Below are 14,022 nucleotides of genomic sequence, written 5' to 3'. Positions count from 1 at the left end.
CGAAGTTCCCATTACTTTGTTTCTGCCTCTAACAGAGAGTCCAGGGAGCAGATTTTGCATCGCAACAGATCTTGTCACTACTATAATTACGGGGTAAATAGCCGAATCAGTCCGACCATCTTGATCTATTAGAGCAGCCATGCGTTTTTCCATAGAGACAGGCATTTAAGGGTTAGCATTTCTGATGCATCAAGCAAAGTGAAATATTATTGGCATATTGAATTATTAGTAAAATGATGGTGAAACAGAGCAATATCATTGGCTGATTTCCAATTATTGATTTAAGGGCAAGTGTCTTGTCAGTGTACACTGGTTCGCAGCTTCTATTTTAGGAGCATGAGAAAGTTCTGGTTGTTCGAAGGGTCAAATGACATCTTTCTGTGATGTGGCTTGAGAGGAGAGGAGGGTTTGTTTTGATTTATCATTTTGTTTTTTTTGTATGGCTTTTATCATACGATTTTTTCAAATGACTCCAGTGTCACAATCCTACTCTCCCACTTCGTCTGTTTCCAACTCCTTCTCATTGGACATCTTAACCAGTTTTGAATTAACCTTTTTCCTGTTTGCACAATCTGTCACAGTTTTTGTTTCTCTCATCCATCATCATCATCATCGTCTGTTTCCTCTCCCTTCTGATGATTAACCACCCCTTTTTCCTTGTCAAGGCTGCTCTCTCATCATCGCGTCTATCCATCCACCCACCTATCAATACCCATTCTCTCTCATTGTTACTTTCCCTGTCCTGCGCTCTGTCCTCAACCCATCCAGCCTTTCCACCCACATCTGTCTCCCCAACAATTTTCGTGTCATCCTCCTTATTCATTTAGCCGGCCCATCTTTCTCTCTCCCCCTCTCTCATTCTCTACCTCTCTCTACCACAGTCTCAGCAGGATTGATATCACTGGCACTGGTTTTAGGTGGTGACTCATCTCTGGAGTCTTTAATTAAACATCTGCAGGCGTCAGCACTCGGTCATACACACATACAGTGTAAGCACACTGCGCACGCACACAGACGCACATCCAGACACATGCTTTGAGCAATGTACACCTCAGTTTACTATTGAATGCGATCTCCATGCTGATGAAAAGTCACACAAGCTTGGGTGAATTTGAGTGCTGATACAGATGGCACAACAGGAGCAGAGTGGATTTCTAGAAGGAATTATATGGCACAGTGCAGTTTAAATGTGAGCCCTGGTGTCTGGAGGGAGCTAGGCCCATGCTATCACTGTACAGCCAGTTAATTATGCACTAATGTATGCACAGTCCCAGTTACCTTGCACTATCCTCTCCTTCCACAGCCTGCATTGGGGTCATTGCAGGGTGTGTGCCTTGATTCCCTTTCTCTAGAGCAGGTGTTGTGTTCGTGACTATGTTTATGTGTGACAAAGAGAAATAATGTGTGTGCACATGTATGCCAGTGAATGTACGAGCCAGTTAATAAGAGATACTGTGTATGTGCAGTAGATAAGGAGCTACAATAACTTTGGGCAACTCATTATTTGGGCAGAAAATATCATAAGTTTATGCCAATTATTTAACAAAGTGACACGTTTTATTATTTAACAAAGTGACTATTAGCTACACTTACATCCCAATACTTGGTTACTGTCTTGTTTTATGCTGGTTGCTTTCCTTTTTCACAGTTACATGACTCATTGCAGTGCCTTCACAATAACAGACTGTGAAAAAAAAGTAGCAAGGAGTTTTCGACTGTCTTTTTTTCAAACGAGTAAAATCTTTTCCTGCTGCTGCTGTAATCTCTTCTTTCCATCTTCTTGCTGCCTCTCCCTCGTCGTCCCTCATTTCTGTATCTCCCTTTCTCACTCATCTTTCTCTCACTGCTGGTTTCCAGAGAGATGGGTATCTAAGAAACAAGGAGTCATGACAGAACATGTGCTTTCCAACATCATATTCCTGTCACCTGATGACAATCAACACAAAACAAACCCTTTCACAGAAACACGCTGACCCTCTGTCTCTCTCTGTCTCTCACTCTACAGGTGTTGGAGGAAATCTAAAATAGAGGTGGCTTTCAATTTGCCCTGTTATTGTAAGTGCTGCTGAAGACTGGCTGCTCTGATACGCTGCTGCTGATTCTGAACCTCCCATTTGTCACTTTTTGTGTGTGTCATTGTCTTATCCTGGGGTCCCAGGGCTTTGCACTGGCTGAACCGCAGCCATGGAGGTGGCCCTGGTAGACTTTGAGAGCCTAGGTGACATAGATGGCAGCCTTGAAGATGAGGTGGACACCTACGCTGATGAGACCACAGCTCTCACGGTGGACATACCGTCAGAGCACAACAGCCCAGGCAGCAACTACCTTCTGAGAGCGCCCCTTCCATCTACACCCATCTCCCACCACAGTCATATGCCCTCCTGCATATGGGAATCCACCTCAAGCTCGCCCACTCCACAGACACTAGCAGTACCACAGTCCCCGACCATGCCAACTCCCCGCAGACAGGGGCGCAGCAGCTGCGCTAGTATGATATCCAACTGGAAATTGCTGCTAAGCAGTGAAGGCACCAAGGAGAGTGAGACCATCTTCAGCCGGCTTGCTAAAGAGTGCTGTGAGGATCTGTTTGTAGATAAACGCGGGCTGGATGATGGAGACCAGAAAGTCATCATCAATATCGCCGGTCTTCGATTTGAGACACAGCTCAAAACGTTGGACCAGTTTCCTGAGACACTGTTAGGAGATCCTTTGAAGAGGATGGACTACTTTGACCCAATGAGGAACGAATACTTCTTTGATCGGAACCGACCCAGCTTTGACGGGATCTTGTATTACTACCAGTCAGGGGGTAAGATCAGGCGTCCAGCCAACGTTCCTCTGGATGTGTTTGCAGATGAAATTTTGTTCTATGAGCTTGGAAGCGAGGCCATGGAGCAGTTCAGAGAAGATGAAGGATTCATAAAGGAGGTTGAGATCCCTCTACCTGATAATGATGTGTACAGGCAATTCTGGCTACTGTTTGAGTACCCAGAGAGCTCAAATGCAGCCCGAGGTGTAGCACTGGTGTCTGTTTTTGTCATTGTCATATCAATCATTATTTTCTGCATGGAAACGCTGCCAGAATTCAGAGATGACACTGACCCAATTGTGCCCACAGTGATACAGCCTTTCAATGGATCTAGTGTTTACACTTCTGTGGCTCCATCTGGTGTAAAGCCCACAACTTTCTCTGATCCCTTCTTCATCATTGAGACTGCCTGCATTGCTTGGTTCTTCTTTGAACTGTGTGTGAGATTTTTGGTGTGTCCAAGCAAAAAGGAATTTTTCCACAACCTCATGAACATGATTGACATTATATCCATCATCCCTTATTTTGTTACTGTTGTTACAGAATTGGTCACAACGCCACAAGAGAGCTCAGGACAGAACATGTCTTTGGCCATTCTACGTATCATCCGTCTGGTCAGGGTGTTTCGTATATTTAAACTCTCACGTCACTCGAAGGGGTTGCAGATCCTGGGACAGACTCTGAAGGCCAGTATGCGTGAGCTTGGCTTGCTCATCTTCTTCCTCTTCATTGGAGTCATCCTCTTCTCCAGTGCTATCTACTTTGCTGAGGTAGATGAGCCTAACACACAGTTTGTCAGCATACCTGATGGCTTCTGGTGGGCTGTGGTTACTATGACCACCGTAGGCTACGGGGACATGTGTCCCATAACCATGGGGGGTAAAATGGTCGGCACTTTGTGTGCCATCGCAGGTGTACTGACCATTGCTTTGCCTGTTCCTGTCATTGTTTCCAATTTCAACTACTTCTACCATAGAGAGACGGAAGCAGAGGACAAGCTACCTTTGGCAGATGCCGTTGAACAAGCCATGAAGGCTGATTCAATTACCAAACAGGGTAGCAACACCTCGCTCAATAAAGCCAATGGAATCTAGCAGAGTGACAAAGGGAAATAAATGTGGAAGGACACAATTTTTGGAGGAGAGACTTTGCCACAAAGCAGGAAAGACATATTAAAGAAGAGGAGAATATGGGGGACATTAACTGTTATGATTTCCATCAATTAATGGTCTAATGGGATCACTGAGATAAAATGTTTGTACCAACTGAAAAATGTGTTTTATAAAGATATACAGGATGTACTGTACTTACCTCTTTTGTGTCTGAGATGTAACAATGACACTTAAAATAACAGACAAGCGGAAGAATTTATTATGTTCATGTTCAGGATTTTATGTCAATCTATTTCAAGTTTACTTTGTGTTAGGACTCTTACATTACAGAAACAGAAAAAAAATCCTTAATTTTCATAATTTTCAGCAGTATGTGTGGATTTTTCATGTTTTTGGTATTATTTTCATTGTCTTGGCCATTGATCCTGTTGCTTATAGCATTTTGCACACCAGCTTCACTGTTGAGAGTTTTGACCACAACCTTAAGACAGTGTCATCTTGGGCCATAGGACATATTTAATGAAAGCTAAAATGTGCAACCTAAAATGTAACCTAAACCTTAAATGATTGTGACTGTAAACTGTATTGCAGAACTACTTCTCAGTTTAGTTTATAGGAATGACCTATGATTCTGCTGCTAGAAGAGGTGATACACCATCAGATGTACGTCTGTGCGTGTGTGTGTGTGTGTGTGTGTGTGTGTGTGTGTGTGTGTGTGTGCGGTTAGCAACCAAAACCTTTTACCAAAGATTTTGTATTGGACATTTGGGCCTTTTTTCTTCTTCAAAAAATGTTGCTTGAGGCAACCAATAGATCCTGCAGCAGACTGCAGATAAATGTGCAAAATCATAACTGATAGGAATGATGGCCAATTCTACACAAATAAAAGCAAAAGCTTGTAAAAAGAACCACATAAACAAAAACAAAAAAATTCCCAATCACAGTTTTCCTGTACGTGTCGTGAATGAGTAACTTGTGTATAGTTTCTAGGTCATAGATCTGCTGTATTTATTTATTTAAAAATGTATCACAGTTCTATTGTATTTATTCATTCTCTTCAATGAGTAGCGTGGGTAAGAATCCTCCACTATTGTTAGCGGTCTAACTGACTCCACACTATGTATTATAATGGAGTGCCTTAAATTATGTAATGTTGGGATACTGTTGAATTTGCCATACATAATCTTACTGTAATACCTATGTTTATCATCCATATATGCTCAGTATTTTTGATTTCAGCTTGGTTGAAGATGTAGAAGTTGTAACCTCTCTTCATTCTAGCATTTGTTTGTGAGAGTTAATTTCAAACAAAGAAATGCATTCTGACCTGAAATACAGTTTAACATATCCAAAGTATAGTGGATCCTATCTGTTTATGAGGTAGATACTATCCTTCAGAAGTTTGGATTTCATGTTATAAGCATCATCATTTTTGTCAATGCATGGACGTCTTAATGGAAGGAAATAAACCTTTCAATGATACCATGACAGAGAAATTATGAGGAAACACAGAGAAGAAAAGAGAGAAGGAAGAAGCCAAAGATAATTGCTGAATTTAGGGAATAAAGGGAACTGTTACATGGCCAGGGGTTGTTATAGGCCAAAATGTCCCATGATCTGTCTTATTTTAGAGGAGTAATTGTAAATTATACTGTATCAGTGTAATATACTGGTGGTATGTTTTATGGGTGTTTTCTGTGTGTTTGACAGTCAGCTTCATGGTTATGATGATTATGGTGATGTCAGTGATGATGTTATGATATAGTCAGTCGATCATCTGTCAAGTCACTGTTGTACAATGAGTTCAGACGTAGACCGGCTCAAAGTCATTACATGCATCGTCATGGCTACAGCAAGCCAGAGTTTATACGCTAACATGACCATTACACTGTATATGTATTTGTATCTATAATAACATTTCAGTATAAAATTTACTGTAATGAATGCAATATATTCTTGGAATTTAAATCATGTCTTCTCATGTTTTATGTGCCCTGATGTGTTTAAAGAAAGGTGTGTGTTTGTGTGTACATGCATATGTTTGTGTTTATGTTTTTGTGAGATAGAAGGAGGTAGTGCATCTATTTTCTCCTTATCTCCATCGGTGTCCCCCTTCAGGGAAGATTTCGCCATTACTTTCAGTAACCTGTCTCTGCTTTCACTGTAATGCTAGTGCCACACACACACACACACACACACACACACACACACACACACACACACACAAAGATGGAGGTCACATCAACAAGGCATGTGTGGCAGTGCAGCGACCGTATAACTGGAAGTCTTCCAAACAACAACAGGATGCCAGTCTCTGGTTGACATGGAGTAGTCTGCTAGCTATTAATGTTAGCCAGCTACACCTGATACCCTTCTCTCTGGACTCACCTGAACACCTCGTCTCAGGCCGAGAAAAAACTCCTGTAAGTTAAATAAGTGGATTCAGTAAATACTTGAAGCAACAAACTGTAAAGGAACATAATTTCCCCATTTTATTTATCATATAAAACTATATCTTACAGTTATCAAAGGGATCCTAAAAATAAACATTTGCTTCCTTCAAGTGTGATGCAACAAACTTTTTATGGTCTAAAAAGTGTGTTGGATTTCTGTGTACTAAATAACAAAAGAAATTGTGTTATGCATATTCATAATAGTTTGCTGGTGGGAAAAGTGGACGACACAGTTTGTGTGTCTGGCACAGTTTTCAGAGAATAGTAATCAGGGCACTAATAAGATAGTATCTGACGACTGCAAGGGTCTTTTTTCTGTATTTTTGACACACCAACAAGATGACAAAATAACTGATCACTGTAAATAACATATTCAGATTGTTCATTTTTATGTGTAGCTTTAATCAGCCAAATATTTACAAATTCTAGAAATCTTACAGTGACGATCTATGGATGTATCATAAATTAATGCCTAAATAACATACTGTATGTAAACCAGAAAAAATTTACATAGACATAAAGAAACCTAAACCTAAACAGAGAAGATGGTGTAAACGTGAGCATATTCTTGAGAAATGAGAGGTGGTGGTATGTCTTTGATATGTAGATTAGATTTACAGTACAGTGTCTTTGGTGATATACAATAAAAGTATCACAACAACTTTTGATTCGCAAGAAATGTCTAATTAGCAATGCAGATTAAGATGTACTCACAGGCAACTTTAGAGCTGAATTTAATTCTGTGTCACATCACAACTGTTGTGTTATTATGCAGGGTTGAGAACAATAACACAAACACAGTGTTTCCAACATTTCAGACTCTCAGAAAGAGAGTAGACGAGCTTTACTCGACAGGCTCTTGCTCCGCAAATTGGCTGCATTTGCTCCATGATAACCTAAGAACAGGAACCTCAAACTACAAATGGCCATAATGGAAGTATGACCCATATTATTACTACAAGCACATAGGAAATGAGGGACATCCAAGGGCAAAGAGTGAAAACAGAGCTGCCACTGAAAAGAGAGAAAGGGGGGATGAATGACACATTGGAGGAGATTAGAACAGAGTTCACACGCTACCTGGTCTCTGCTAATGGACTGTCAGACACATAGATAGGTTACAAGCAGGTACGGAAATAGGCTAGAATTGAAATAGATCTTTGGCACACACATAGATCAGTATGTTCGCACACATACATTAACTGGTGGGCTAATGTGATGCAGCAGCTGTAATTTGTGTAATATGTAGTACAAGAAGAAAAAGACCTCTCTTACAAGTACTCCCCTTTTCCCTTAACTAAGGAACTCGTATAATAATTGAACTTGTAAGTGTCTGAGTTGAGACACACTGTTCACTCAGCATTATACTTTTACAACATTATACAGTCTTTTTGTCTGTCAGTAATAGTAGAGAGTTGATGTGACATTGCTCTCCAGAGACTCTGCCTCCAGAGACAACATGCCACAGTAACAGAGTGTATTCATTAAAACATTATAAGCAAATTCAATGTCAGTGTTAATAGTGTTCATCAGCATGGGCAAAGGAGAGTGTGTGAATGCTGAAGGCAATTTCACATGTTATGTCGACTGTTGTGTAGTCAAAGGTTAGTGGAATGTATTTGTAGTTTTATTTGAGCACAGTAATGGATGAATCTGATTAATTTAGGAAGAAACAAGGATTTAACATTTCAGCATTGCAATGCTGTGATGCTGAATGGAAAGGGAAGACAGACAGGGCGAAACACATGACACTGCTCATCAAGCAAACATAAAATCAAACTCAAAATATGAAGACGCCTGTCTTACTCTGGAGTTCACCCAGGTTTAATACTGCTCCAACCTCTGCCCCTCCTCATTCAAAACACACAATATCTTCATCAATGCACACCATGTAATCTTTTATCCAAGGACTTCTTTAATTCTTACTGTTACTGTCAAACCTTACTAAAACAATTTAACAGATTTAGACAGGGCCTTCTTCCAAGAAAGGGTATTCATCTGTGATGATGATCCAGGTCTCTAAGCTTGCACTAAACAGCTGAATTTTGACAAACACTGCTGAACCACATCTGTTCCATGGATTCAAACTCAAATTTGAAAAGTGCATACCCACGTGAAATGTTAAATCCAGATATCACAACATATCACTGAGGACTGAAATAGCTTTTAATATTAATCTTGAATGTATGAATGTGTGTGCTTGTTTGTGTGTGTGTGTGTGTGTCATATTATCATGGTACTTAAACTAGACTACAAACTTAGAAAGGATGGGTAGGTCACTAAAATTGTATTCCATTACAGCCACAGGATACCTCATCAAAATTGTAATCGGTAATAAAATCCAAAGGATTACCCAGAGTCAGTAAGAGATACTTCCCAATTACTTTCCATATGTGTTGTATAAATAAATAAGGCATAAAATATATAATTATATCTGAAATTACAAATTCATACAAAAATTATAGATCTGGTGTGTTGTTTTCTGTAAAGACGTAGAGTTCTCTCACTCTCACCTCAAAATTGTTCCCCAAAGTAATCCTGCAAAAATTTATAATCTGCAATAAATACATTTATAATCAGTCTATAATCTGGTTTTATCTGTTTGTTTTGGAGGGTTTCAGGCAACATACTGTAAACTCCATGATACAAAATTTGTTTGGATTAAAGATTGTCACTTAACTTCAAGGGGACCTCACATACATATACATATATACATATATATACATGCATATGCTATATCTTCCACTGTGCTATATATACACGCAGCACTCCCACATGTATCTCTAAAAGAGGAATACATTGAATTTAAACAGATAATAAGATTGAGAGCAGCAGCCAGCCACAGAAGTGTGGGTCATACACTGGAACAGGTGCAAAGATTTTGTGTGACTGGTTCAGGACGATTCCAGGCTTATTTTGCCCAAACACTCATGATCCTGTTTGTGTAGGTGACAGCAGGAGTGTTATCTTTTGCATGCAGTGTCTGAAGTAAATCTGCTTGGATGACATAAGATTACATTGTTTGGGGTTGCAAAGGCCCATATGCACATAAACTGATATACACAACAATACACTTTCCCACATTTACACATTACATAAGAACAGATTTTTTCTTGCCCTCCATTGCCCTTTCCCCATTTTCTTATTTAAATGCAGATGAACTAAATGACATTGTTGACTTTTTCAAAAGGTGTACATGAGTGTGAGTTTGTGTGATCTCTAGGCTGAAACTACACAGTGGAAGATCCCTGTCAAGTGCTTAAAGATGCATGAGAGTGCTCCATCATTAACGAGATGCTTTGATGGAAAGTTCCACACCAGAGTGAGAGATATGGGAACGAGTGAGAAAACAGACGGAGGAGGGCACAATAGGCATAGGATGGAGAGAGAGTTTGAATGACATAGAGGAAAGAACTGACACACAGTTTATTTCTGTACAACAGAGGTCCTCCCTCCTCTGGGCGTCATGCTGCGTGTGTGTGTGTATGTGCGTGTGCATCTTCATCTATAATTAACAGCGTCTGGTGATAATAGCCTACTGTCATAGAGAACACACAGGCAGTATAGGAAAGACCTGGATTTTAATGGCCCAGTGAACAAAACAATTGCTTTTCATTTAGTTATTTATTGTTTTCGCACAAAAATCTTAACACGAAGATTTTGTATTCGACTGCTAGCACTGAGATGCCCTTAACCCACAAATGCTAAACTGCAGCATCTGAGGCCAACAAGGAGGCTGTGGTTGTGCTGGGTATGAATGTGTGCAATTGTGTGATTGAATAGCCTACATTTGTTACAGCACTTTGGAAAAAGAGAACATCACTACATCAGTACCCTGGATAAACAAGGTTACAAACAAAAAAACAAGCTGGGATACAATCGTCTCAACTGTGCACTGGAACAGTTTTCACACGGCACGCATTCCTCTGCCAGTCATGAGAGAATGACAGTAATGGTTTAACTTTCTTTTCATGAGGCCAAGTCAGACTAAAACTGTGTTTCATTGCAGCCGAGATACAATAAAGTGGTTTTCTCTGAGGTGGTATTACTAATCCTTGTCTCTTTTTTCTCATGATTTGTTGTCATCTCTGCTTCAGAGATAAAGTATGACTGTGAACAAGAGTTAGTCATAATTTATAAAAAAAAAAAAAAAAAACTGTTTTACAATGCTACAATTATTCATTATTTTATATAATATTGAGAACTGTTTTTCTTCCTGGTGAGACAGGACTGAAAACATCCAACTTCCAACAGAGTTAAATTGGTTACTCACTTATTTTGGTTTGGTTGGTTTGGTTTTCAACAGATATGATCAGGGAATTTATTGCCGATAGCATGTTCATTTAATTGATTACGTTGTTCAATATGCACAAAAATAGAATCATTGACTATTTAAGACACAAAGATCTGCATATAGACATTTAATGCTGAACGTATGGGCGTTACACTGCTGCACACGAGGAAATGCCTTCTAAATTAAAGTGGTGATTAGATGAAGTGATGAAATGTCAAGAGAGGTGAGAGGTGAAGATGTGAAGAATGAAACCTGTTTTACAAGGAATAGATGTTCCTTAGTGCCAGGCGTCATCATCAAGACCGCATTTGTTCATCTCACCAACTGGGGTCTAATTTTGGACGACGAAGGAGGAGGAGAAGGAAGAGGAGGAGGAAATGATTAGAAACAGAAAACTGTTAATCTGTTGCTGTTTATTACTTAGTTGGATCACAGGGTCATCCTGAGGGTCTAAAAGATCCAAGGAGGACACACACACACACACACACACACACACACACACACACGGAAAACACATTCATTCATTACAACAAGTTGTGCTCCCTAGTGAAACCTGGCAACATCTGTCTGCTGATTGAGTGGACAGAATTAATCTAAATTATCTCTTCCAGATCCCACAGATTACCTATCTTCAAGACAGACAAACAAACACAGAGTGATAGTTGGACACATAAGGCCTGGGCATCTTAAGAATTTTTTTTTTTTTTTAATTTTTCACAATTTGTTGAGATGACATGTTCATATTGTGACTGTGAGAGTTAAAAGACTTTTCTTCAGCAGTCAGATGATGGAGGAAACATACTACAGTCACTCACTCTGACTGATGGCTACATCACACAGGGACTGACACACTTAGCCTGACTCACACTGAGCTAATACCATAAGTAAGGGTTTATACAGTATGAAGCACATATCTGTAATACTCTGTAAGCCCTCTCAAGTGTAAATCAGTGGCTGTACACAAACACAAGCTTGCATTTATGCACACATATCATGGTAGAACAGGCATGTGTATGTAGACAAAGACACCATTCTTCCAAATAATGTTCCCTCACTTAGTGTTTTGATGATGTTGGTGGAGAGAACTTTCTTAAATGATGAAATCCCCCACAGATGATTCATCAGGTAAGATTGGGTGAGTGCGAAGGCCAAAGCATATATGAGCATTTATTCAGACTTTTACTTGACTGTAATTTGTTAGACTTGCATGTTAGCTCGTGAATGGACTCCATTCATATAGTGTTTCTATCTAAAGCACCCATTCACATTGTCTGTTTGCCATATGATTAGGTCTTATGGTCTTGCTGCTTTTGTGCTATTTTCGAATTCCCTTCTTTCTCTTTTTTTTCTCTTTTCAAACTCTGACTCATATTGAAATAGTCCTCTATCAGACATAAACACCATCTTCATCACCTGACTTCTTTTTGTTCCTCTCCTCAACATCCTGAGGCATTTATGATCAGACAGCACAAGATTTTATTTTAAAAAAAGCAAGCATACATACACCCACTACAAAATCTTATTCAGGGAGCAATTGGTTCTGTATTGCACTTCCTTGATGGTCTAGTCATACACTACTCACAAAAAGTTAGGGATATTCGGCTTTCAGGTGAAATTTCAGGATGAACCTAAAATGCATTCTAAACTTTCCAGGTGAACTTAATGTGACCTTCTCTAAACTTTTGAATGCGCATGTCCAACTGTTCAGTGTTTCAGTTCTTTTTGCACAAGTTTCTGTTCTCTAACAAGAAGCTTAACAGCAAAATTCACAACAGGTTTGATCCATGAATCGACTAATACATTTCCTGCTTCAGTTAGAACTGGTATTTAAACAGTCCTCCTCATCGTGCTGTTCACATTCTGACATCATGAGACCAAGACGACACCTAACAATTGATCAACAGCACCTCGCCATTGCAAGGCTTCAAACAGGAAGTCCTCAGACGCAGGTATTCACTGAGCTTAGAGGGTCACAGAGTGTCATCAGGAGGTTGTCACAGTGATACAGAGACTGGAAGAGTCACAGAAAGGAGAGGAGTGGACGTCCTTTGGCCACATCCCAATTTATTGAGACACTGAAAATTGTTGGTGGTATACCCACCACTGTTGTTAGATTTTCTTTCAATAAATTGTTTAAGATGAATAAAATTGCCATTGCATGCTTCTATTTAAATGGCCTACTTTCATGATATAATATTACTGTAGCATTCACTTTTTACATTTTCCATATATTTCACCTGAAAGTCGAATATCCCTAACTTTTTGTGAGTAGTGTATATGTGTGAGTGTTATGATGGAGACAGTTCTGCATGTCAAGCGGGTAAAGTTCATAAACCCTCCTCATGACCTCAAAGTTCATACTCATCTCTCCTCTGCTCTCCATCTCCACTGATCAGAAGCAACACTTTATCAGTCAACCTCCCCGTCTGTCTCTCCTTTGCTCTCCCTCACACATAAAGCAACCCAGACCTTTTTTATCAGAGTAAAAAAATTACAACAAATACCCACAAACAAATGTCAGTCGGCTCATATGCCGTCACATCACCTAAATACGCTCTGTTCACCCTGTTGCCAGGGGGATTAGTGAAAAGGCCATGTACTTTCAGAGGTATCATCACCAAAGAGACAGAGACCAGCTTGTGCAGCTTGTGCTCTAATTTTAGCCATGTCCATCATTTCCTCAAATCAAATTTTCATGGCCTCTGATAGTCCAGGAAGAGGGGAGCAGAGATTAAACATGCATTTTTTTGTTTTTTAATTAACAGAATCTTCTCTTTTTCTACATATCCTGAATGTTTGATACCCTGCATGTATCAGTTGTACAGATACCACACTGTGTCTCCTCTCTGTCTTTACAAAGCCAGCTGGTTGCCAGCTGACTGGCTGGATCAGTGGCTGGTGTAGGACAGCAGCAGATGTGTGTGTGTGTGTGTGTGTGTGTTATCCGTATGTTACATCCACACTCATTATATAAGAGGATCTCTCTGCAGGTAACAGGCCATCTGTAGGAAAAGGACATTGAGCACAGAGATCAAATGCTCTCTTCCGGCTCTGTGACAGCACATGTTATCATTCAAGCAAGTGTGAAAGGTGGATTACCTGATCAAATGTTTACTGTGCGTGGTGTAAATTAAGGGTTAAGTCAACAACCATGACCTGCAGTTCAAACCTGACTGAGGAGCTGTGTTGCATCTGTATCCTTCCTTTATTTCCTGTCTGAAATAAAGACACAGAAATCCTTTAAAGTAAATACATTTTTAAAAGTGTGAATGTGGTGGGATTTTGGTCAACAGATGGACTGATAAAATATATGAATAATAGAACGCATTTAAATTCACTTTCATCTATCAGCTA

At 39.8% G+C, this 14,022-nt stretch overlaps 1 protein-coding gene across 1 annotated transcript; it reads left to right on the top strand.

Annotated features, from left to right (window-relative positions):
* Nucleotides 1-2,184: 2,184 nt before the first annotated feature.
* On the top strand, nt 2,185-3,942 carry kcna10a (potassium voltage-gated channel, shaker-related subfamily, member 10a). The gene has a single exon (XM_070839331.1). It carries the CDS (start codon nt 2,185-2,187, stop codon nt 3,901-3,903), a length of 1,719 nt encoding a protein of 572 aa, XP_070695432.1. The 3' UTR covers nt 3,904-3,942.
* Nucleotides 3,943-14,022: the final 10,080 nt, after the last annotated feature.

Source organism: Pempheris klunzingeri, chromosome 11 (assembly GCF_042242105.1).
Source record: "Pempheris klunzingeri isolate RE-2024b chromosome 11, fPemKlu1.hap1, whole genome shotgun sequence".
Lineage (NCBI taxonomy): Eukaryota > Metazoa > Chordata > Actinopteri > Acropomatiformes > Pempheridae > Pempheris > Pempheris klunzingeri.
Note: the sequence above shows the minus strand (reverse complement) of the source record. Positions and strands in the feature narration are given on the sequence as shown.

Coding starts and splice junctions, on each gene's coding strand:
- kcna10a (XM_070839331.1), top strand. CDS start 2,185: ATGGAGGTGGCCCTGGTAGACTTTGAGAGCCTAGGTGACATAGATGGC.